The sequence below is a fragment of the Myotis brandtii genome, unplaced genomic scaffold (genome assembly GCF_000412655.1).
Source record: "Myotis brandtii unplaced genomic scaffold, ASM41265v1 scaffold157, whole genome shotgun sequence".
In the NCBI taxonomy this organism is placed as follows: Eukaryota; Metazoa; Chordata; class Mammalia; order Chiroptera; family Vespertilionidae; genus Myotis; species Myotis brandtii.
The window spans coordinates 5,373,780-5,397,684 of NW_005355708.1; the positions used below are offsets into that span (position 1 = coordinate 5,373,780).

The window sequence follows — 23,905 nt, forward strand, 5'->3', positions numbered from 1 at the left end:
TTTTCACGTACCCAGCACATACGTATTGAAGTCAGATGCCTGTAAGGTCCTCCTTCTCTTTCCTGCGGACCGGACCGGCTGTTGCACTCGGGACAATACTCTGTTGACATCAGAGTCACCCTGTCCCCTGCGTGCTGCCCTGCTGGGCTGCCAGCCACTTAACCGAAGGCATTTCTCCCACGTTGACGCTGAGGGGAGCCAGGCTGCTCGTCCTTGACCCAAAGCATCCCCCATGTTAGCTTCACTTCCCAGAGAAGCGCTTGTTAACGTAAAAACATTCAAACCTGCAAAGAATTTTTGTGAGTTTATTGGAGCCACCTGTCGACATTTGCCGGGAAGCAGTATCTCAACGGGTTGGGATTGGGATAATGCTCCAGAGAACGGCGTGTTTTCCATCTATTTTTATACACTGCAGTCGAAGGAGGGGACGTAGGTGGGTTATGTGAAATCCATTGGTGATAGATTAGAGAGGAGGCAGAAAGCAGAGCGGGCAAACCCCTGGGATTGAATAAGAAGTCAAATGAAAGACACATACTTAGGGGGTGCAGGGTAGTTAATAGTCAACAACTAACAAGATAACAGCAACAATGAAGGAATTTGTGTTGTCTGTCCTGGCGCCCAGGCACACTAGGTTATGCCCCAAGGGGTCCGGAAAAAGGGAAGTTACAAGTTACCCAGACATTTCAAGGATATGTTATCCTAGATGCTAAAAGACAATAGGCTCAGTTAAGGTAAAAATGGATCTCATCAGGGAAAATACCGGCCTAGGACATGACTACCCACCATAACTGCTTTTAGTTAAAGTTTTAATTTCAGCCCATCCTTTGTGGTTACTTTAGGTCTTTAAGTTTGCAAGGCTGCCATGCAGGCCTTCCCTGAGCTTGTCAGGTCAGCATGTGGCCTCTCCCCACCCCCACCCCACCCCCCTGCCGCCCCCTCCCTCCACAAGCTTGAGGAATCGGGAGACGCCTTCCTGTGTGCAGGCTGTCCCGGCAATGGGAATGCTTTCTATGGACTTGGGTTCCCAGAGGAGGCAGCAGGTCCTTCACAAGAGGTTTTGGTGCCGCCTGACATCGGGGGTGGGGGGGGAGCTCTCCTTGCTGGAGCCATGCCGCACATTCTCCGCGCAGCCTGCGGCACCATCAGCTGTGGGACCTGCGTGATTGAACTCACGTGGCAGGCAGACTCCTGACTCCTACAATATGCTCGGTGCCAGGCAGGTGCTAGGGGTGAGGAGGAGAATGCGCCACGGTCCCTGAGCTCTGTGCTCCTTAAAGGACCCGTGCTGGTCCCTCTGATGGGACACATTTTAACCCATGACAGGTGGCCTAAGTCTTCTTCTCGTGGGGCAGTGACTTAAAGGCCTGAGAAGCAGTAGAGAGGGAAAGGCACCGTGTTTGAGACTGACCCGGATGCAGATAGATACGTAGGCCTCAGTTTCCCCACTTACGAAACGGGACTCATATTGGTTCTCACCAGCCAGGTTTGTCATGCGGTGATGCATCTGAAATGCAAGGGTCACAGCTCTGCCAACGCCGGCTGCCTTTCTCTTTCCTCCAGTTCTCCCAGCACCCTCCCCCACAACCCTTCTGACTTTGTTCTTGGCTCTGCCCAGGAGTGACCCCCGCTCCAAGCTGTCCCTTCCTCTCTAGGCTGCAGTTTGGCCTCCCCCATCACCATGGAGCATCCCCGGGCCAGGGCTCTAGAATCTAGATAGATACAGCTTCTGGCTCACTGGCCTGGGGACCCTCAGTCATCCACCAGGAGCGGTGGGGTGCTGGGGCCTGTGTGGGACTCGGGCAGGTTCGGCGTGGTGCCGCGCCCGGAGGCAGTTCTTCCTCGGTCGGCCCGCTGCACTTGGCACTTCCGAGGCCTGAAGCAGAGCCTGGGCCTCAGCCACCGGGCCTGCGCGTGGTCAGTCTGTGCGGAGGCCCTCACTCTCCCAGGGACCTGCTGGCTCACGGGAGAGAAACTGTTTAGGACAGTGGTTCTCAACCTTCCTAATGCCGCAACCCTTTAATACAGTTCCTCATGTTGTGGTGACCCCCAATTTCATTGTTACAAATTGAACATAATGAAAGCATAGTGATTAATCACAAAAACAATATGTAATTATATATGTGTTTTCCAAGGGTCTTAGGTGACCCTTGTGAAAGGGTCGTTCGACCCCCAAAGGGGTCGGGACCCACAGGTTGAGAACCGCCGGTTTAGGAGGTAGAGGCAGCAGCTTCTTTAGTTTCCGACTCTCCTCGAGTCGTAGACAAAGACCTTTTGTCAGTGAAGACGCCTCTGTGTGTCCTTGGGATCTGTAAGAGTGAGGTGATTCTGTCCGAGGACCCCCCTCCCCCCCCCGCAGCACCAGCCCGGCTCCTCAGTGGAGCAGGACTAGCTGGGGGGTGGGCCATTTTCCTTCGTGGGAAATAGAGGAGTCGGAGCAACGGGCTGGTGAGCCGCGTCCCCAGTCACCCCACTGCTTGCCTCTTAGGCGAGGCAGCGAGACACATGTCAGCATGTTTGGGCTTCACAGCGGCAAAGCGTGGCTTCTGTCCGGGGCCTCATTTCCACCGCGTGCGGTTCAGGGCACGCTCTCCCCGGGGGAGTCCCGGGAAGCAGGGGGGAAACGGGCCCCTTCGCCCAGCCTGCAGCCAGCGCGTCAAGCACAGGCCTGCTCGGGTTCCCCGTGGGCAGCTGTATGCAATGGGCCCCTCCACTACCACCAGCACCTGGGCCCTGCTCGCTGCTGTCCTGCCTTGTTTGGTGACGCCGCACTGTCTAGCCACCAGAACACGTGGCGGCAGCAATCAGACCGGGTGGGCAGGCCTTGGACGCACTATACCGCGGGGCCTTGACTTACGAGTGTCCCGACTAACGAGTTTTTTGAGATACCAGCTGTCTCTCGCCGATTTTTTGCACTGAGTTGATAGAGTAATTTGAGTTAACGAGCTCCTTAACGAGCTCAGTCTCGGAACGAATTAAAGTCGTAAGTCAAGGCCCCACTGTACTATGAAACTCGGAATGGTCACTCATTCATGAACAAATCTCCAACTCAGCACGTACTCCGTGCTTCAACTCCAGAGATAAAGGCTGACCTCACCTGTGGGCAACTTGTAGGAAAGGCAGGTGTGGAGATAAGTCTAAAAGCCAAATAAATCACCAGGAGTGTGCGGCTCATGGAGCGGGAGAAGCCCAGGGGGTGACGAGAGTGTAACCGGGGTTTCAGGGAGGCAAGGACCGCGAAGCTGAGGCCTGAGGCACGGGAAGGGGAGGCGGCTTCTGAATGGAAGAGGCACAGGAAGCCCCAGGGTCCTGAGACAGACAAGCACTGGGCGAGTTCAGAAGCCGAGAGAAGCCGAGCCGGGCTGGAGTGCAGAGAGCAGGGGAAGGGAGGGTGTGTGTGTGTGTAACTGAAGGCTGAATCCAAGGACCTAACGAGCATCCCTCCAACATGTCATCGGGGGCCCAGGTTCCAACCAGCTCTTTCCGCCACCATCCTTAGGTTGTGGCTCTTGTCCTCATGCTCACAGGATGGCTGCTGGAGCTCCATCCATCACACCTCCATTCCAGGCAGGGATAAGAAGGGCAAAGGCAAGAGGCCCAAGCAGTCGAATTTGACCTCTTTCAAAAGGCACCGCTAGAACCTTCCGTTTATCTCATTGGCCAGCCCCTGTCCCATGTCACATGTGTCGCACGTAACCCATCCAGGGGATGAGGTTTCTAGCTGGCTCCATTGCTGCTGCTCCAGAATCCATGTTCTGCTCGTGAAGAAGTGGAGGGGGAGTGGAGAGTGGGTAGGCAACATCCGGGCCTGCCCCGCCAGGCCTAGTGAGTCGTGGTGCGGAGTGTGGCCTTCAATCTGAGAGCAGCTGGGCAGCCACAGGGCAGTCACACGGAACGGGGAGATGACTCGGGGTCACCCCGCTTGAGCCACAGCAGCACCCTGTGGGCAAATGCCTTTGTTTCCAAAGGACCACAGACTGGGTGGCTGACAACAGCGATGTGTTCTCCCAGCCTTGGAGGCCAGCCAGGCCATGGTCCCTCTCAGGGCTCAGGGAAGAGTCCTGCCTCGCGTCTCGTAGCTTCTGGTGGCTCCTGGCACCCCTGGGTGTTCCTTGGCTCATAAGCTGCCTCACCCCGATTTCTGTCTCTGTTGTCACATGGCCTTCTTCTCTGTGTGGCCTCCGTGGCTCTGTGAACAAGTCTCCCTCTCCTTCCTCTTACGAGGACATCCATCATTGGAATTAGGGCCTGCTAAGACTCTATTTCCAAATAAGGTCACAGTCGCAGGTACGGGGTTGGGGCTGGAACATCCATCCGTCTCTGTGAGACACAATGTGTCTGAGGAGAGCACACAGGAGTGGCCCCTAGACGCGGCTTTGCTCTGCTGGGCCACCCACTTCCCCCTCACCCACAGTCATGAAAAGGTGCCCAGGAATTAGGGAGACGGTTTATTTCCAACATTTCAACCCAATGCCAGGCCCCGATCCCTTCTTCTCTTATAAAAGGGCAGAAGGGCCCAGCTGGCATGGCTCAGTGGTTGAGCATCGACCTAGGAACCAGGTCAACGGTTCAACTCCCGGTCAGAGCACATGCCCAGGTTGCGGGCTTGATCCCCAGTGAGGGGCATGCAGGAGGCAGCCGATCAATGATTCTCTGTCACCATTGATGTTCTCTCTTTCCCTTCCTCTCTGAAATCTATATTTAAAACAAAAACAAGAGGTTGCTGGTTCAATTCCCGGTCATGGCACATGCCCGGGTTTGGGGCTCGATCCCAGTAGGGGGTGTGCAGAAGGCAGCTGATAGATGATGCTTCTCATTGATGTTTCTATCTCTCTATCCCCTTCCTCTCTCAAAATCAATAAAAACATTTTTAAAAAGGTGAAGTTTAAGCTGAGCATTAAAGGAACAGGAATCGATCAGGAGGAGAAGGCAAGGAAGGTAATTTCAGGCAGGAGGATTAGCATGTGCAAAGGCCTGAGTGACACTGGTGGCCCCAGACTGTCCGAGGACTTGGTCTGGTGGGTGGGGGCACGAGGATGCCCAGGGGAAGGAGAGGAGAGAGAAGGGAAGCCAGGGAGAATGCAGAGCTGGCTACTGATGCGGCCTTGCATGCCAGGCTGAGGTTTGGGTTCTGTCACGAGGCAGTGGGAGCCCAGTGGCTTGTGAGCAGAGCGATGTGGTTTTAAATATTTTAGATTTATTTGATGGACGTGAAACCAGGCAATGGTAGTGTGAAATCTACCTGCCACCCCCACCCCCACCCCCGTCTACACGTGTCTTCTCATCTTCCCCAGCTCTGCCCGACCCAGATTCCCAGAGTGTCACTTGTCAGAAGAGCAGATCCTCCCTGCTGGGGGGTGGGGAGAGCAGGCATCCCGTCCCTGCTCATGCTGGGCCCAGGGCAAGGGCTGGCTGGGCAGCTGGCAGAGCGAACGTGGTCTGTCTGCTGTGTCTGCAGCCGCTGCCGCTGGGCAGCCTGATTGATGACCCACGACGCCCAGGGCTCCTCACGGGTCAGCAGCCCCATCTCCGTGGCAGCTGCCAAGTGAACCTGCCCGCTCTGCCTCCGTTTCTCCTAAGGCTGCCCGCCCCCCACCCCCACCTGCTAAAATGCTGTGACATCGCCCCCTCTCTGCCCACCATTTCCCGGCCTCTGCGATCCTGGCACTGAACACTCCTGTGCCGGACAGGCCTTGCCGAAGTCATGCCCGGCGGCTGTGTTCTGGCTCGTTCTTTATTCTGTCCGCACTGGGCACAGAGTGGAGGTTAGAGGTTCTTCCTGCTTCTCCCCCGTTCTCAGCCCTGCAGTGACTGCAGTGTGGGCCCTGTGTCATCCCTCGGCGTGAGGGTCTGTGTCTGTGTGTTCTGTTTGCATAAGTCCCACCTCCTCCCTCAGTCTAGCAACTCCCCAAGATCAAGGGCCTGCCTCCATCTTTAGACTGGCTTCTAAGATGCAGTGTTTTCTTCTCCCTTAAAATGGCTACTCCCCAGCCCAGCTGACGTGGCTCAGTGGTTGAGCATCGACCTAGGAACCAGGAGGTCATGGTTCGATTCCCGGTCAGGGCACATGCCCAGGTTGCAGGCTCGATCCCCCGTGTGGGGCGTGCAGGAGGCAGCCGATCAATGATTCTCTCATCATTGATGTTTCTATCTCTCTCTCCATCTCCCTTCCTCTCTAAAGTCAACTATATATATGCTACTTCCCAGAGCAGGGGAGCTCTCCCCCTCAGTCTGGGAGCTCCCTGAAGACCAGGGCTCTGTTTGGGGCTGCTCTGTCTGTTTCTCTTTGGTGCCTCAAGCCGAGCTCTGCGTTACGGGGACTCGGGCTGCAGGCGAAGCCTCCTGGCCTCTCTGGGAATGGCAGGCAGAGCCTGAGGACAGCAGGTGTGGGTCTGGCTGGGGCCGGAGCTGCATGGGCACAGCTAGAGGCCAAGTACTAAGCTTTTGGGGGTCCAGGGGCTACCAGGCCTACGCCAGCCACCTGGGCCACCGGTCCAGCTTCCTGGGAGGGCCAGGATTTCTTGTATCCAGTGGTCTGGGCCGGGGAGGCACAGAGGTGGTTCCTGGCAGGCCTGACCCCTCATGCCCCCGGTGGGCTCTGTCTTGGGTGGTGACAGGAGGACAACCACAGCTACTATGTGTCTCGTCTGTACGGCCCCAGCGAGCCTCGCAGCCGGGAGCTGTGGGTGGACGTGGCAAAGGCCAATCGGAGCCACGTGAAGGTCCACAGAATCCTCTCCAACACCCACCGGCAGGCTTCGGTGAGTGCCCAGTTCCTGGCAGCGCTGCCCTGGGCCGGGAGGCTGGGGACCAACCCACACCGCCTGGCCAGTGGGCATGGCCTAGGGTCTGTGATCTGGGAGGTGCCTTCCGGGGGTTTCTGGGTGGTTTGGCCTGAGTTGGGGTGCCCACCTGTGGTCTGGCAGCCTGCCCCCCGCCCTGTCCAGACAAGCGTGGAGTAGTGTAGAGCCCAGCCCCCTGGCCTGTAGCCTGGCCCCTGCTGACTCTCTCCCCTCCCCCGCAGAGAGTGGTCTTGTCCTTCGATTTCCCTTTCTACGGGCATCCTCTGCGGCAGATCACCATAGCAACCGGAGGTAAGGCTGTGCCAGTTGGGCTGGGGAGGATCTGGAGTTCTCAGCCGGAACTTGGGGGCCCTACCTGGGGAGGGTCATTGGAGATAAGGTTGTATGGATGGAATGCAGAGGGACCCACCTTTGGCTGTCTCGGGAGCCCACTTTAGGAGGGAGGTCAGGGATTGTGTCCGAATACCTGTCTCATCAGCGGACTTGTTTGTGTGTGTGTGTGTCCCTCTGGGCCAGCTCAAGCAGGTGTGGGCAGTCCCCGTGGTCCCTGTGCTTCTGAGTCTGTGATTGGGAGGGGAAGGGAGACGGCTCTGAGCAGGAGCCCATCTTTGATTCCTGTGCGTGTTCCCAGGGAAAGGGAAAGGGAAAGGGGGGATTTGTGCCTCCTGAGGGGCAGGGAGGACCTTCTCTGGTCTGGGACCCTTTTGCTTCATACACACCTGACCCTGAGCCCACCCGTTGGGCCGAGGGGACAGAGGTTGAAGCCTTGCCTGCCTGCACTGCTCCTTCCTGCCCTTGGGGGACGAGCATAGGGGCAACCCCTCTGGGCCATGGCCGGTGGTTCCTCTGCGCTTCTCCCCTCCAGGCTTCATCTTCACTGGTGACGTGACCCATCGGATGCTCACGGCGACTCAGTACGTGGCCCCGCTGATGGCCAACTTCAACCCCGGCTACTCCGACAACTCCACGGTGGCTTACTTTGACAATGGTGAGGCCAGACGGCAGAGTTTAAGTCCCCTCGCACCAGGGCTCCCCTGGCCCAGCCCCGTTAGATACGTGCAAGGCCCAGAGAGGGCCAGGGACTTGGCACAGTCACACAGCAAGGCAGCCACCCCACCTTTCTGTACTGTTTCCTCGCCTGTAAGCTGGCGACAGGATGCCGGCTCCTAGCAGGATCTGAGGAGATAACGAGATGAACATGCTTGGCTCTTCGTAGAGGTGAAACAAATACTAGGGACCTTCATTGTTTCTTACTCTCACCACGTTGTCCCCCAAACACCCACCCTCCCATCCCAGAACTGGCATTCTATTGCTCCTCCTTTTTATCTCAAGGGTCAGGATAGGCAGGCAGGCAGGAAGGGGCGTGCCTGGGGTCAGAGACGCTCAGGCATGGTATCTGGGGCTGAAATAGGGTGTTCTGGTTCCTCCCCAGCGTGGGAGCCAGGCTGATGTTGGAGGGTTGCCCAGCTCCTGCCTTCAGTCAAATTTGCAAACTGCCCCCATCGTCCCTATGGGGCCTGACCCCTGGCAATCCACGCGGGCCACTGTTCCTGCAGCGCCCTCCCCCTGCACCACCTCCTACTATTGCTCCTCCTTTTTATCTCAAGGGTCGGGATAGGCAGGCAGGCAGGAAGGGGCGTGCCTGGGGTGAGAGATGCTCAGGCATGGTATCTGGGGCTGAAATAGGGTGTTCTGGTTCCTCCCCAGCGTGGGAGCCAGGCTGATGTTGGTGGGTTGCCCAGCTCCTGCCTTCAGTCAAATTTGCAAACTGCCCCCATCGTCCCTATGGGGCCTGACCCCTGGCAATCCACGCGGGCCACTGTTCCTGCAGCGCCCTCCCCCTGCACCACCTCCCCGACAGCCAGGTCTCTGCTGCTCTCCACAGGGACCGTCTTTGTTGTTCAGTGGGACCATGTCTACCTCCAAGGCCGAGAGGACAGGGGCAGCTTCACCTTCCAGGCGGCTCTGCACCGTGACGGCCGCATTGTGTTTGGCTACAAAGAGGTGAGTGAGAGATGCCTGGGTCTCGGGGAGCTGTTTCCCCATTCAGCAAGCCCTTGTAGGGAATCTGAACTGTGCCTGGCAGAGGGCGTGGTGCTGGGGATACGCAGTTCATAAGGTGGTTGTGACCCCTGCCCTCATAGAGGGTCAGTCTTGTTGAGACGATGGACAGCAATTGCAGAGACAGATGTAAAATTGTCACGGTAACAAGTGGTCCTAAGTAGAGGTGCCTGGTGCCATGGGAGCCTGTCATGGGCTCTTTCTCTCAGTGGGGGCCGGGAGAGGCTCCCTAAGGAAAAGAGTTAAAATCTGCAGGAGGCATAGGAGTTAAGGAAGCGAAGAGGAGAGTGAAGTGTGTTCCGGGAGGAAGAAAAGCATGTGCAAAGGTCCTGTGACAGGATGGATCCTGGCTGGTACACAGCACTGAGAGAAGGCAGCATGGCTGGAGCGGGGAGAGTGAGGGGCAAGACAGGGCAAGGGCACACCCAATTTGCCCTCCACAAAGGTCACTTTGGCTTCTGAGTAGAGAACAGATTGTTGGGGGCTCAGAGGGAATGCTGGGGGAAGAGTTAGGAAAGAGATGTTGCCAACTTGGAGTCTGGTGGGGGACGGTTGAGAGAACTAGACAGATTTGAGAGCCAGTTAGCTGGTTAATTAACAGGATTTAGAGATATATTAGATGGAAGAGGGGGGGAAATGAAGAAAAGGGAAGGGCAGGGGTGACTCCCAGGCCTGCGTGGAGTTGCCATTCATGAAGATGGAGTGTAGAGCAAGGAAATGTGCTGGGGGTGGTGTGGGGAAGACTTGACATTTGAACGGGGGGGAGGGGGGTGTTGGTGGGGTGGCGCCAAGCAGGCAAGTGGGGCTGGCTCTCCGAGGGGAAGCTAGGCTGGCCCGAGAGGGTTTGGGGATAGATGGAGCCTCTTCTCCCTGCTGCAGATCCCCATGTCTGTCCTGGAAATCAGCTCCTCCCAGCACCCCGTCAAAGCCGGCCTATCAGACGCCTTCATGACACTCAACACGTCCCCAGACGTTCCAGGTGAGTCCCCAGGGAGCCAGCAGAGACCTCCCCTGGGTTGGACTCAGCTCACACGGACCCAGGCTGGGGGTGGGGGTGGCGGGGAGCAGGTGGATGGGTGGAGAGTTGAGTGGGAACTGAGGGAAGAAAGGGGGCGTCGCGAGGTCCCAAGGCTTCTTCATTAAAGCAGAGAAACCATTTTCCCAACAAGAGCTCAGCAGGAGGCACTGCTCTGGTTATTGGAGGCAGATGAGCCGGGGCCCTGCCACTCAGCACCCCCCATTTAGAGGAGCTCCAGACACCGAGTTAGGGTTTACGAGTCTCCCCAGAACACAGCCATCATTGCCTCCCCACCCACCCCAGGTGATGGGAGGAACATAACAGGGGGCTCAGGGGACAGAAAAATTGGGGTTCTCTCCCATCCCTTACCCCCCACCCCAGTTTCCCTTTCTGAGGCAACCAGGGCTACCAGGTTATTTCTAGAGCTACAAGCCCTCAGATAAGTGTGTGTACGTATATTTAACACAAATGGTGGTCTATGATGCCATGTTCTCCTGAACAAAGTACATCCTGCCCCTCGTTCCACGTCAGCACATTTCTCATCCTGTCCAATGGCTGCGTGATACCCACAGCATGGATGTCCTTAACCAGTTCCCTGTGTGCAAACTTTTCAGTTGTTTCTAATCTTTTGCTGCAACAAATAATGCTGCAATGGCCCTAGTTTGGCTCAGTGGATAGAGCGTTGGCCTGTGGACTAAAGGGTCTCAGGCACAATTCTAGTCAAGGGCATGTACCTCGGTTGCAGGCTGGAGGCAACCAATCGATGTGTTTCTCTCACATCGATGTCTCTCTCTCTCTCTCTCTCTCTCTCTCTCTCTCTCCTCTCTCTCTCTCTCTCTCTCTCTCTCTCTCTCTCTCTCTCTCATTGTCTCTCACTCTCCCTTCCACTCTCTTAAAAATCAATGGGAAAATATCCTTGGCTGAGGATTAACAAAAAAATAAAATAAAAAACAATGCTGCAGTGCATATTCTTGCAAGTAGGTACTTTTACGCCCGTGTGTGAGTATTCCCATAAGATGGGTCCCCACCACTTCCCCTGCCCCTCCCCAGGCCCCCTTCCTGAACCCGTGCTCTAGCTGGCGGCTCAGCGGGGACCTGCAGGACCCTGCTCCATTGCTGCTGTCCGCATCTGCTCTAACTGGTCAACGCTGGTGCTGAGCTGGGTGCTTAGTAGTCTCAGTATCACCCTGGTTGTATTTGTTAGCTACTGCTGCATAACAAGTCACACTGACACTTCCTGGCTTAAAGCAACAAACACGTTATCTCAGCGTTTCTGTGGATCACGAAGCAAAGCACAGCTTAGCTGGGTCCTCTGGCTCAGGGTCTCCCACAGGCCAGGGTGACGGTCATCTTGACCGTTGTTGGGGGAGAGAGACACTTCCGAGCGCTTTCAGGACGTTCTCGGCGGAATCCAGCTCCCCGCTCAGTTCCTGCCACGCGGACCTCCCGAGGCCAGCTCCCAGCCTGGCAGCTGGCTCCCATCAGAGCAGGCAAGGCAGACAGCAGGGGCGGGCGAGTAAGATGGGAGCCAGGCCTTTTGTCACCTCATCTTAGAAGCGCCATCCGATCGCTCCTTGCCGTAGTCCACTGGTTAGAAGCAAGTCACTAGGCCCAGCCCACACGCGGGATGGGAGAGTGTGAATACCTAGAGGCAGGCTGCTTCCCATGCTGATTATAACCCCGTCCCCAGGCCCTGAGCTTTACAGCGTCTTATTGGATCTTCCTCCCAACATTGGAAGCGAACGTACAGTAGTCCCCCCCTTATCCGTGGTTTTGCTCTTCATGGTTTCTGTTACCCACAGTCAACCGTAGTCCAAAAATATTAAATGGAAAATTCCAGAAATAAACAAACCGTAAGTTTTAAGTTGCACGCCGTTCTGAGTAGCAGCCATAAATCATCCCTTTGTCCAGCGTATCCACGCTGCGTACACTCCCGCCCCTTAGTCACCTAGCAGCCCGCTCATCAGGAGATGAATGGGGGGTGTGTGTGGGTTAATATATTGTGATGGACGATGACTCGACGTGGGTGGTGGGCACACAGTGCCGTGCACAGATCTTGTAACATAGAAATCGAAGCCTGAAACCTGTGGTCCTATTAGCCAATGTCACCCGAATAAATTTAATTAAAAACAGATGCGTAGCCGTAGCCAATCTGGCTCAGTGGATAGAGCATCCACCGAGGACCAAAGGGTCCCGGGTTTGATTTTGGTCCAGGGCACGTACCTTAGTTGCAGGCTCCTCCCTGGCCTGGGCCCTGGTCAGGGCGCATGCAGGAGGCAACCAGTTGATGTGTTTCTCGCACATCGATGTCTCTCACTGTCTTTCCCTCTCTCTTCCACTCCCTCTAAAATCAATGGGAAAATATCCTTGGGTGAGGATTAAAAATAAAAAATAAAAATAACAAAAGATGAGTAGTAGCCTAATGCTACGTCACAATGCCTTTCATCATTCGCCTCCCCTCATCGAATTACGTAGGCCTGTACCATCTCACATCACCACAAGCAGGGTGAGTACAGGCCTAAGATATTTTGAGAGAGACCACATTCACATAACTTTTATGACAGAATATTGTTATAGTTCCATTTTATTATTAGTTGTTGTTAATCTCTTACTGCGCCTAATTTATAAGTGAGACTTTATCACAGGTATGTAGTTATAGGAAAAAAGAGTACAGATAGGGTTTGGTACTCTCCACTGGGGGCCGGGGAACATATCCCCGCAGATAAGGGAGGACGACTGTATGTTTGTCCCTTTCTACGTGAGGACACAGAGGTTCAGAGAGGTGGAGTGACTTGCTTGTGGTCACACAGCTGTGAAAGGGAGACGTGAAAACCAGATCTTCTGGGTCCACCCTCGAGACTTTCTGAGTCTGACCCACTTCCATTCCACCCAGAGGGGTGATCCTTTCCTCCTCAGTCCCCCAAACACCCACAGCCCCGTGTGCACACACCCCAGCCTTTTGCAGGAAGGACAGCGGTGCACACTCCCACCGCCCCGGCCATCACTGAACCGCTGGGCAGGATCCAGTCCGTTCCGTCTGCGTCTCCCTCGCAGGGCTGTGCACGGCAGAGTCTCAGGAAATGTGTGTTGGATCCAGCTGTTGAATGAGGGTGAATTAGAGGAAGTCGGGTCCCCTGGGAGTGCCTGCATCTGAGGCTTCTCTGTGATTCTGGAATGAAAGGCTGTCTTAGAGCAAGCCTGGGAGATGCAGGGAGGCGGAGCGAAGGGGGGCGGGCGGGCGGAAGCACCGTGCACCTGAAAAAACAGGCGGGCAGCTGCGCCTGTTCCTGAGAGACCCGGAGAAGGCCCAGGGGCTCTGTCGTGGGAACTGCTGGCCTTGGTGACTCCACGTGCTCTGTGCTGGGCTATTGTGTCCACAGAAGCCTGAGCCTGGCCCCCAGTCCTTCTTGTCACTGCCAGACAGATCTGCTCATGTCATTCTCTGGCTCCTTGTTGTCTGAAGCATCCAGTCACAATCCGTAGAGTGGCATTCGAGGCCCCGTGCAGCCTGACTTTCTAGCCTCAGCTCCAAACTTTCCTGTTGCCCACCACTCTGTCCGGGCAGCACTGGTGTGTATGCCCGGTGTTCCCCAAACATGCCAAGGGCAATCTAAATCCCTGTGACACAGTTCCTTGTATCCACTACCCCTCTTTTATCAATTGGCAAAGCTCAGTTGTTGCTGCCTCCCTGCCACAAAATCCTTGGTTTCCTTTCCCACTCACCTAGCACTTTGTTAATACCTTTACTATTAAACCCATCACACGACCTGCTCATCCGCCTCCTCCCCAGGTAGCTGTGTGCTCCACAGAGCTCACCGTGGCCCCAGCTCTTTGTCCAGTTCCTGTGGCAGGCAGGTGCTCCAACAGCGAGTCACACCAGAGCGAGTGCCACTGGCCTCTGCTCTCTGCCGCCCAAATGAGGGCAGGGCCTGATATCACTTAAGTTTGGGGGCGCGTGCGTTGGTCACGGCGTCTGTCTGTCAAGGTGTTTAGCTTGGGGCTCCAGGCCTACACAGGCGGGCGCTTTTCTGGGACAGTCGCCATGGCCTTCCTTGGGTTTTAAAATGAGCCGTGATCTCTGCTTTGGGGAGTGGTGGCTTTTACGTGGCTGAGCGGTCAGGTTCCTCTGGGTCTGATATGCAACCCGGGAGGCGGGGAATGCTTTTACGTGGCTGAGCGGTCAGGCTCCTCTGGGTCTGATATGCAACCCGGGAGGCGGGGAATTCGTTTGGATTCGGTTGAGCTGCAGATAACAGTAAACCCCAAACAGCCGGGGGCTGAAACAAGACGGAGTTCAGGGGGAGTGCTGTGGTCGGCACCCTGTGGTCACCAAGGATACCCCCATGGGCCAAGCCCACCTCGGTGTAGAATGGGTGGCATCGCTGTCCTTGTTCCCAAGCTCGGCTCCTCCCTGCCTGGGGCACTGTGAGGAGGGGAGTTTGGTTCCTCCCTATCCAGGAGTCCAGCCCTGGCTGGTCTGGCTCAGTGGATAGAGTGTCGGCCTGCGGACTGAAGGGTCCCGGGTTCGATTCTGGTCAAGGGCACATGCCCCGGTTGCGGGCTCGATCCCCAGTAGGGGTTGTGCAGGAGAAGACAGCTGTATGGTTCTCTCTCATCATTGATGTTTCTATCTCTCTCTTCTTCTCCCTTCCTCTCTGAAATCAATACAAATATATATTTTTTAAAAACCACAAAACCCTTTAATCCATTAAAAAAAAAATCCCCCTCATGACAGCAGCCTGTCCAGAGACTTTCTCGTTGCCCAGCGTGAGGGCTGGGGAATTCTGCGCGTTCTCACTCCTGGGGCTGAGGGAAGGACAGTTTTTCTTTCCACCACTTCCTGCTATAAACTGCTGCACGGGCTTTGGAGCGGAGTCTGCAGAGGGTGCACTGACGCCGGGAAAGGAGTCGTGTCAGTGAGCAGCATCCTTCTGCAGAGGCGCACGAAACCCACTCTTCCTTTGGCCGGAGGGGGTCCCAGACGTCCATATCATTTCCTCCGTTTGTGTCTGTGTGGTTTTTTTTCTTGTAAAAAGGCATCTATTTGGCTTTTAATACAAAATGACTCAGAGAAACACAGCAATAAACTATACAAGCCAATTATTAAAATAAATCCCCAATAAGCAAATTTCAGTCACATTCCCTGTCTTCAATCTGGATGAGAAAACAGGAAGCTACAAACCAACCAATTTGGCCGGAGGGGGTCCCAGACGTCCATATCATCTCCTCTCTTCGTTTGTGTCTGTGTGGTTTTTGTTTCTTGTAAAAAGGCATCTATTTGGCTTTTAATACGAAATGACTCAGAGAAACACAGAAATAAACTATACAAGCCAATTATTAAAATAAATCCCCAATAAGCAAATTTCAGTCACATTCCCTGTCTTCAATCTGGATGAGAAAACAGGAAGCTACAAACCAACCAATGTCCGTCCCTTTGAAGAAAAAAGAAAAAGTAAAGAAGGAAAAAACCAAACCGTCCCTGAAACCTGGCAGGCGGTTTTCAGAGGCCTCTGTAAGCTGGCTTTAACCATCCATCCTGGTGAAATGAGACGCATGTGGTTGTTGGGCTACGGCCACCTCCTCCTGGTTTCTTGGTCTGCATCTGAAGGGAGGATGCTGGCTTGGCCACCACTTGATGCCACGGATGCAGTCTGAGGTCAGGCCACCGCGGAGTCTTCCATTCCTTTCTTCACTGGACCTCCCCCATATTCAGTCTCTAGGCCCTGGATGCTGAGGGAGCGATGGGCTCGCCGGGGTGGAGAGCCACTTCACTGATGGGGCCAGCGTGGCCCGGCAGCTTATACAACATCCTCCTGCTTGTGGTGTCGCACACATACACAAACCTGTTGGCTGAGCCAGCTGCCATCTTGCTTCCCCCAGGCGACCAAGAACATCTCAGAAGATTCTTTTCAAAGTTGTGGATACTTCCTTGAAATATCTTGACACATCTCTCTTTGGGAGCAAGTGGCCGGACATCCCAGGCCCGCACTGTTTTGTCCGTTGCATCGGACAGAAGATAAGAGCCTTCAGAACGTACACTCGGGCCAGTCACTGACTCTGCATGGCCTCTCATGGCGTCGGTCAGCTCGTTTTGACGCAGGTCCCGGACCTTGATATCATTGTCTGTCCCACCAGGAATAATCTGATGGCTTGTGTCATTGAAGGTCACAGCCAACACCTGGGAGGTATTCTGAAATGTCTGCATGGCTGCTTTCTTCCGCATGTCCCAAAGCTTAACTGTCCCATCGTCACTGCCAGTGCCGACAAGCTGGGGGCCCCTCCTGGCCGGGTCACAGGAATTCACAAAGGAAGTACGTCCCTTCAGCCTTTTCACCCTCTCACCTGTTTCGCTGTCCCACACTGCCACAGTTTATCTGTGGATGCTGAGAAGAGCAGACTGCCATCTGTGTTATAATGCAGTTCCGTCACTGCTCCACCGTGTCCCTTCAATGTTGCATAGTTATCACAGTCACCATAGACCTTCTACAGCAACATCAGGGGGTTGAATCCTCCAGATGCTAAGGTGGATCCATTGGGGTGAAACTTGCAGCAGCGGTACACGTCTCCTTCATGTCCTGAGAGAAGCATGATTGGGGCTTGAAGGGAGGAACACCTTGGAGGCCCCGCTTGCAGCAAAGCTCCCGGGGCCGCCTGCTGCTGTCCCGCTCCGGGGCCCGACCCCGCCGCTCCCAACAGCAACTCATGCCGCTGCCCCTTGACCGGAACCAGCGGCAACTCTGGACCCTTGCGCTTCTGTTGTTCAATCGTGGTGGGAGCCGCTCTCCTCAACCTATTCATTTGTTTAAGAAACCTTTTCTTTCATGGACAGTAAAAAAAGCAACTTGAGTGTAGCCAATGTCAGAACTGACAGATTCTGAGTAAGTGGAATCAATTAAGGGAGATTTCATTATTAAAGGCTCCAAGTTATAGACTGCCCCTTGGCTGGCCCCAGAATGGCCTCGGATGGCCCTTCACATGTGGGCCTTCTCCTTTACCAGAACTTTCCTTTCCTTTCAAAGGCAGATGTGAGTCCAGAAATGTGTCAGAGGCCTGTGCCGGCCGCTGGGTGGGAGGCTCCGGAACTGGCTGCAGAAGAGGGCGAAGGACCAGCCAAGTGAGGGCGTGGTGGGCGGGGACCTGTCATCCCCCGGTCGGGCCTGTTTCGCCTCTGGCCTCTCTGGATACAGGGTCCTTCACAGAAGCCTCCACTGGAGCTTTGTATCCGTCTGGGGGCCCTGTCTCCCTCCCCTCTTTCTGCTTCTGCTTTTCCCACTACGCTGCTCGCTGAGCCTGGCCATTTCTTGCTTCCTCTCCTCGGTCTGCCCCTTGCCTACTTGGCTTTCATGCTGAGGAGGGACCCTCCTCGGGGACAGGCCTCTCATCGTGTTTATCTCTGAGGCTCGATGCATAATTATTGAAGAAATAACCAAATGAGCAAATACATGAATGAGCGGGTGAACACTTTCCCCCAGACCACCGTCTGACATTTGTTTATACCGTAACCACCCATCTTGGAGGGACGTTGGTAGCGGGGCCTACCCGTCTGGTTTTTCTGAACGGTGCAGCTCTCTTTCTGAACGAGGTCGTTTCCATGGTGTCTGTGTGGCAACAAACGGGACACGGAAACCCCTCTTTTGCACCCTGGGCGTTTCTTAATCGGGTGCAGGACTTTCCGTGTCTGGACCTTAGGATTTCTGAATCTTTGATGAGTGGAAGCAGAGATAAAACAGAACGTCTCAAACTGCCAAATATGTGGCTTTGGGGTGGCCTCCGTCTTGGTTCCGGGAGGGATCTGCTGGCCATTCCGACAGACGTCATTGTCCTCGGGCGAGCCCCAGATGTTGGCAAAATAATCCAAGAGCAAATAAGCCCGGCGGGGATGTTAAGGCTTCTGTTTATAGAAGAAAGAAAAGTATGACCAGAGCCTTACGCTCAAATAAGTATAAGTTGGCGGTTGAAATGAGCAAGTATTTTAAATCAGAGGTATGTTTGCCCACACCTACCCGCCGCCTCCTTCCTGCCACACTGGTCCCCCTGCCCTGCTGGGAGGGCTGTGGTGGCTTTTGGCGGACATCTGACCACCTCTGGCTGCCCCTCACTCGAGGCACAACCCCAACTCCACTTCGAGCCCAGCTAGTGGGGAGACCCACCCCCAGATTCTGCTGGGGACCCCGCTTTCCCTGGATGCTGCTTTTTGTCTCTGAAATCGGCTTCCTTGACAAACCCCTGTCTCCTTTTGTGTCCCAACCCTGACCCTCTTTGTCCCTCCGTTTCACTGTCCTTCTAACTGAGGATGGCTGTCCCTGCATCCTTGCAGGCGGAGAAGTCCCGCCAGCCAACTCGTCTCCTTGGAGCTGTAACTTCTCTGGCCTTCGCTGGCCCAGTGGGGTGGCCCTTCGGAGAAAGGCCATAATCTGTGCTGGGCTGGGGAGGAAGGGCGTGCTTCCTTTGGGCTGCGGGCTGAAGTTATAATATGTTGCTGAGGTTTTCTATCTGTAACCCATTCGTGCATTCATGCACAGCCATTTAAAAATATATATATATTTTCATTGATTTCAGAGAGAAAGGGAGAGGGAGAAACATCAATGATGAGAGAATCATTGATCGGCTGCCTCCTGCATGCTCCCTACTGGGGATCGAGCCCACAACCTGGGCATGTGCCTTTGGCCGGAATCAAACCCGGGACCCTTCAGTTCGCAGGCTGACGCTCTATCCACTGAGCCAAACCGGCTAGGGCTACTGTCATGTTTTGATGTCCTGTTATGTGCAGGGCCTGGTGCTTGGGGTTGGGAGGCAGAGACAAGTAACCTGCAGGCTCTGTCCTTGGGAGCTTGCGGCCTGGAGGGGCAGGTGGCCAGCAAAGTGAATGTAGGTGGGGCAGTGTAACAGATGACACGGGGCATTGCACAGGGCGCCCTGGAGCTCAGAGGAGGGTCACCGATACACCCGGGGGTCGGCTGCCTCTCAGGGGTGCTCTCCATCCACAGCAGCCTCAGGAGTTGCCGAGGAGCTGAGGGACCCTCTGGAGAATCACTGACAAGAAACACGCTGGGGTGGAGGGAGGAAAGGAGTGTGAGGGGCTGGGAGAGGCTGAAAATGCCCCGGAGTCTCAGCCACAGGAAAACCAAACAAAGGGAGCGGGTGGTGAGGAGGAAGAGGAGCCGCACACTGTGAGTGGCTCCTCCGGCCGGAGTTGCCTACTTGAATTCCCAGAACAGCCCCCTAAGTGTAGAATAACTAGTTCCATTTGTGGATGAGGCTCACTGAGCTTGGTCCCGTGTCCAAGGTCACACAGATGGGAAGGGCAGAGCCTAAGCCTCCCCTCCCTGTGTGGTCCCCTCCGGAGGCAGCACTTCTCTTCCTCCACATTCTTGTGGGTCCCCACACATTCCTCCCCTTCCCACTCGGCCCAGAGCGGCCCCTGACCCGTGGGTAACGGACCCTCCTGGTGGCAGGCGAGCGGGGAGCGCCAGCACCGCAGGCACAGGCCTCCACGGTGGGGCTGCAGATTCCTGTTTCGTTCCAGGGGAGCGTTGCTGGCATCGAAGCCAGAGCGGTTTGCATGGAATGTGTTTCGAGGATGTTCTGCGGTCTCGTGGGTTTCAGGGGCCGAGGTGTCCGCCGTTACTCTGCGGTGGGGCAGTGGGATGGGTGGGAAGAGAGCTTGCTTGGGCACCAGACCCACCTGGGGTTCAATGCTGGGTTACGTAGGAGGGAACAATTCCAAGATTAGGGAATAAATAATGAAAGAAACACAGCTGAGATATTCTTTATATGTAATTTTTAAATGTAATTTCTCTGGATGGCATTTGTCAGTAAAATTACATAGGTTTCCGGTGTACAATTCTATAATACATCCTCTGTATATTGTATTGTGTGTTCACCACCCCAAGATGAGAGGTTTTTTCAGCATCAGATTCCTCATAAAGGAGGGAAACGGGCACCCAGCAATTGCACAGGGCACCCTCTCTCTCATGGATGCCCCAACTGAGTTCTGCCAACCTTCCTCCAAACCACCTTCAGCTGAATGAGAATGGTGTATAATTCTATAATACATCCTCTGTATATCGTATTGTGTGTTCACCACCCCAAGATGAGAGGTTTTTTCAGCATCAGATTCCTCATAAAGGAGGGAAACGGGCACCCAGCAATTGCACAGGGCACCCTCTCTCTCATGGATGCCCCAACTGAGTTCTGCCAACCTTCCTCCAAACCACCTTCAGCTGAATGAGAAAATTATATCCTCGCCTACTCTGGGCTTCTAGTGACAAAAACCCAACTCGGACTAGGTCAGTGGTCGGCAAACCGCGGCTCGCGAGCCACATGCAGCTCTTTGGCCCCTTGAGTGTGGCTCTTCCACAAAATACCACGTGCGGGTGCGCACGTACAGTGCGAAGTTGGCTTAAAACTTTCAGTAAAGTTTATTAAGTTAATTTTAGGGAACGTTGTGGAGTGAAAGAAGATGTAGTGTCGAGGATTGAGAAAGGTATGTTGAGATGGTTTGGACATATAGAGAGGATGAACGAAAGGAGATAGACGAAACAAGTATACAAGACGAGTGTGGATGGGAGAGTTGGAAGGGGTCGACCTCAGCGAAAGTACCTCAATCAGATTGAGGACATTTTTAGCGAAGGACAGCTTAGAAGTACCCTAATTAAGTTAATAAGAATGTACCTACCTATATAGTTTAAGTTTACAAAATTTGGCTCTCAAAAGAAATTTCAATCGTTGTACTGTTGATATTTGGCTCTGTTGACTAATGAGTTTGCAGACCACTGGACTAGGTTATGTGGGGGAAAGGGTCCACTGGGGATACTGAAGTAGTTCACAGAGCACAGGAGAGCTGACAACGGGCAAGACAGGGACCAGGGCAGCATCTGGAACTGCAGAGCCTGGAATGCCACCGTCCTTTCTGCTTCTCTCCACAAGATAGTTTCACTTCCTGGCCTTCCCCATGAGCTTGGAACTGTGGCCATTCATGGATTCCAAGCTTGCATCTTAGCTTCACTAGGAAAGAGCAAAGGGGGCTCTTGGTTACAGGTGCAAAGTCCCAGGGAAGGTCTCCGATTGGTCCAGCTTCCATCAGATGCTCAGCCCTGGACCAATCACTGTGTGGCCAAGGAGGCAGGGTCATGGAGGAAGAAGGCAACTTCCACAGATCATGTAGGCAGGGGTTGGGGGAAGTTCCCCCAAAGGGAATTGAAGAAGCAATCTGGAAGAAGAATGCTGGGTCGACCAAACACCAAGTGGCCCTTTCCCCTCATATGGAACCCGTTCACAAAGCGCAGGGGCTGGCTTCCTGCTTTTCGGAGCCACAGGAAACCAACCCCAAGTCATGGTTCTTGGGTGACTATGGGGGTGTGGTGGGAAATGTCAGAGCACCTCAAATTGCCATTTTAGGAAAAGTCTTTGCATCCACAATTCCAAAGGGTGTTGTAGCATGTGTTTTTTGTCTTTCTACTTCACGGACAAGAAACTGAGGCCCTGAGGTTGTCCAGTGAGTTGGGAACAAAACTCAAATCAAAACTTGGGTGTCCTGACTCTGAGGTCCTGTAGGAAGTTTCTGCAGGGACTGAGGCAGGACATAAGCCTGGCTCCAGGCCCTTAACCCCACTCTGGCCAGGAAGGAAGAGGTTCTCCAAGGTCACAGCCTGTCCTTCCACAGACACGTGCAGAGTGCTCCCTGCGGGTCAGGTTCAGGACCAGAGGTTCACAGCCTCATGCCCCCACCCCCCAGATAAAACCTAGTGACCACGCAAGGTGGTGAGTGCGGTAGGAGGAGGGCACCTGGCCTGGGTGGGGAAGAGGAGGGAGTGGCCCAGGGGGGCTTGTCAGAGGAAGTAGCCTTTGAGCTGGATGTAGGAGGGTGAGCTTGACAGGCAGAGAAGGTGGAAATGCATTATGGGTCAAGTGAGCAGCAGCTGTGAAGACACGGAGGCACGCAGGAGCGTGGCATCTCCTGTGTCCTGACCCCAGGAGCAGCCAGGCCTCTGCACCGAGTAGTTAAACCTGCTGATAACACAAAGATCTCCCAAGGTCAGCTCCTGTCCACCTGTCCTCCGTCTCCCGGCAGCGCCTGCATCATTATCCCAGCGTGAAGGGTTTACTTCTTGCCTCAGTTCCACTCACTACAACCTCTTGCCGCCCTTCAGGCTCCTGGTTCAGGCCTCAGAGCCCTCTGCCCGTGGCCTGTTCCTGATGCTAGGCTCTGCCTCTGTTTCAGAATCCCGGCGGAGGGCCATCTTTGAATACCACCGTGTGGAGCTGGACCCCAGCAAGGTCACCAGCACGTCGGCCGTGGAGTTCACCCCATTGCCAAGTAAGCAGGGGTGGTTCCTACTGACAGGGGAAGGCAGTCTAGGACAGTTGTGCCCTAGGAGTCAAACAGACTGAGTGCCATTCCCAGGCCCACCACCGACCCCTGTGTGGGGATGGCCACCGAGCAACTCTGGGCCTCCATTTCTCATTTGTCACCTGGGCCTACCAGCACCTCCCTCCCAGAGCGTTGGTCAGGGTTAGAACCACAGTAGGGAGAGCTGAGGACACCAATGGCAGCTCTGACACTACCCAGCACTTCTCAGGCCTGGGGTGTGGTCTGTGCTTGACAGACGATAGCTACTGTTATTCACACATCATTGAAACCCAGGAGAGAGGCGCCTCTCAGGACTTGGAGCCCCAGGAAAAATAATCCAGGAACGGGATTGATCCATCGGGGAGAGAAGGGTGGAAGTGCATTATGGGTCAATGCATTATCAGTGGATTTTCCTCAGAGGAGCGGGATGCTGGAGTCCACAGGCTGAAGGCCATAAAAGGATTTCGCCAGCAGCTCTCCAAGAACCATGGGGCCCTGGCCCTCTCCCCTCTCTGCACCCCACGCACCTACAGGTGAAAGCAGGTCATGGTCGAGGCCCCTGTTGGCTGCTGTTTACCCGAAGGATCAGGGTGGAATGCTCGTCAGGATCTGGTCAGAGCAGCTGGGGGGCTGAGGGAGAGGACAGCACTCCCGTCCTTGGATTTTTAAAGAGGGTTTTAATTTCTTCTTCTGTCTCACGGTGCCTCCCAGCTTCTGAAGCCATGGCCTTTCCCCTGCCTGTTTCCCGACCCCCACCTTCTCCTCTTCCCTGGAGGTTCTGGGAGCAGAGGATGGAGAAAGAAGAGGAGGAGGAGGGTCTCGAATGCTAGGTCACAAGTCTGAGTCTGGGCTCAAGAGGAAGGACCCAGACACCATGGGGTCACAGGGCGAGGACACTTTGCAGGCTTCAGCCCTCCCTCTGGGCCAGAGAGGCCTGGGGCCTGAGAACCGGTGGTTTCTCAAGAACTGGTGAGAGCAGATCTCCGCTCCTAGGACTTGAATCACACTTCATGTAGGAGCAGGGACATCCGAGGACAGGGCTGACTGCCCGGGCGGGCGGAGGAAGCGCACTGTCCTGGGAATGAGTTTCTGGGACACTGTTCGTACGCGTGAGCCGCTTCCCACCCTCCCGTGGATGTGGTGAGCACTGGCTAGCACGCAGGACATCCGAAATGCAGATGAGAAATGAAGGTCAGTGGGTCTTATCAACACCCATGAGGCATCCAGGGTTTGTTTTCAGTTTAACGAGGGCCATTTAGGGGCCTGCAGAGTCACTGGGAATGGCCAGGACATGGGCTCCCCTGTGGGTGCAGCTGGTGGGGGAGGGGACAGTGTTACGGAGGCTGTGATTGGAGCCCCTGGGAGGCCAGTTAGCTTTGTCCTCTGAAGACCGGCATCCCCCCCAGTTCAGGCTCGCTTCCTTACCTATTGGGGGGGAGGGGGGATTATTCCAAGATTCTTCCAGAGGTGTGGGCGGGCCATCTCTAAGCCCCTGCCCCCCTCGGCTGGTCCCTCTTCTAGAAGAGGCTCATGAAAAGGTGGTGTGGGGTGAGGGCAGGTGCTGGGGCAGAGGGACCCCACAGAGGCTAAGCGCTCAGACCCTCTGCTCAGATAGATCGTCATTCACACCCAACCCTGCCGCTCTCAGCTCAGTGACTCTCCCCAAGCCTCAGC

General features: G+C 55.0%; 1 protein-coding gene and 1 pseudogene across 1 annotated transcript in view; one reads left to right on the forward strand and one right to left on the reverse strand.

The window, feature by feature from the left end:
- Nucleotides 1-23,905, forward strand: part of PLXDC1 (plexin domain containing 1) — a 50,660-nt gene that overhangs the window by 14,646 nt on the left and 12,109 nt on the right. Inside the window, exons 4-9 of the mRNA XM_005861996.2 lie at nt 6,615-6,758; nt 7,022-7,091; nt 7,666-7,788; nt 8,686-8,804; nt 9,741-9,840; nt 22,103-22,198. Coding sequence (XP_005862058.1) covers nt 6,615-6,758; nt 7,022-7,091; nt 7,666-7,788; nt 8,686-8,804; nt 9,741-9,840; nt 22,103-22,198 — 652 coding nt within the window. The remainder of the gene's footprint in view (nt 1-6,614; nt 6,759-7,021; nt 7,092-7,665; nt 7,789-8,685; nt 8,805-9,740; nt 9,841-22,102; nt 22,199-23,905) is intronic.
- Nucleotides 15,569-16,677, reverse strand: LOC102260277 (annotated as a pseudogene).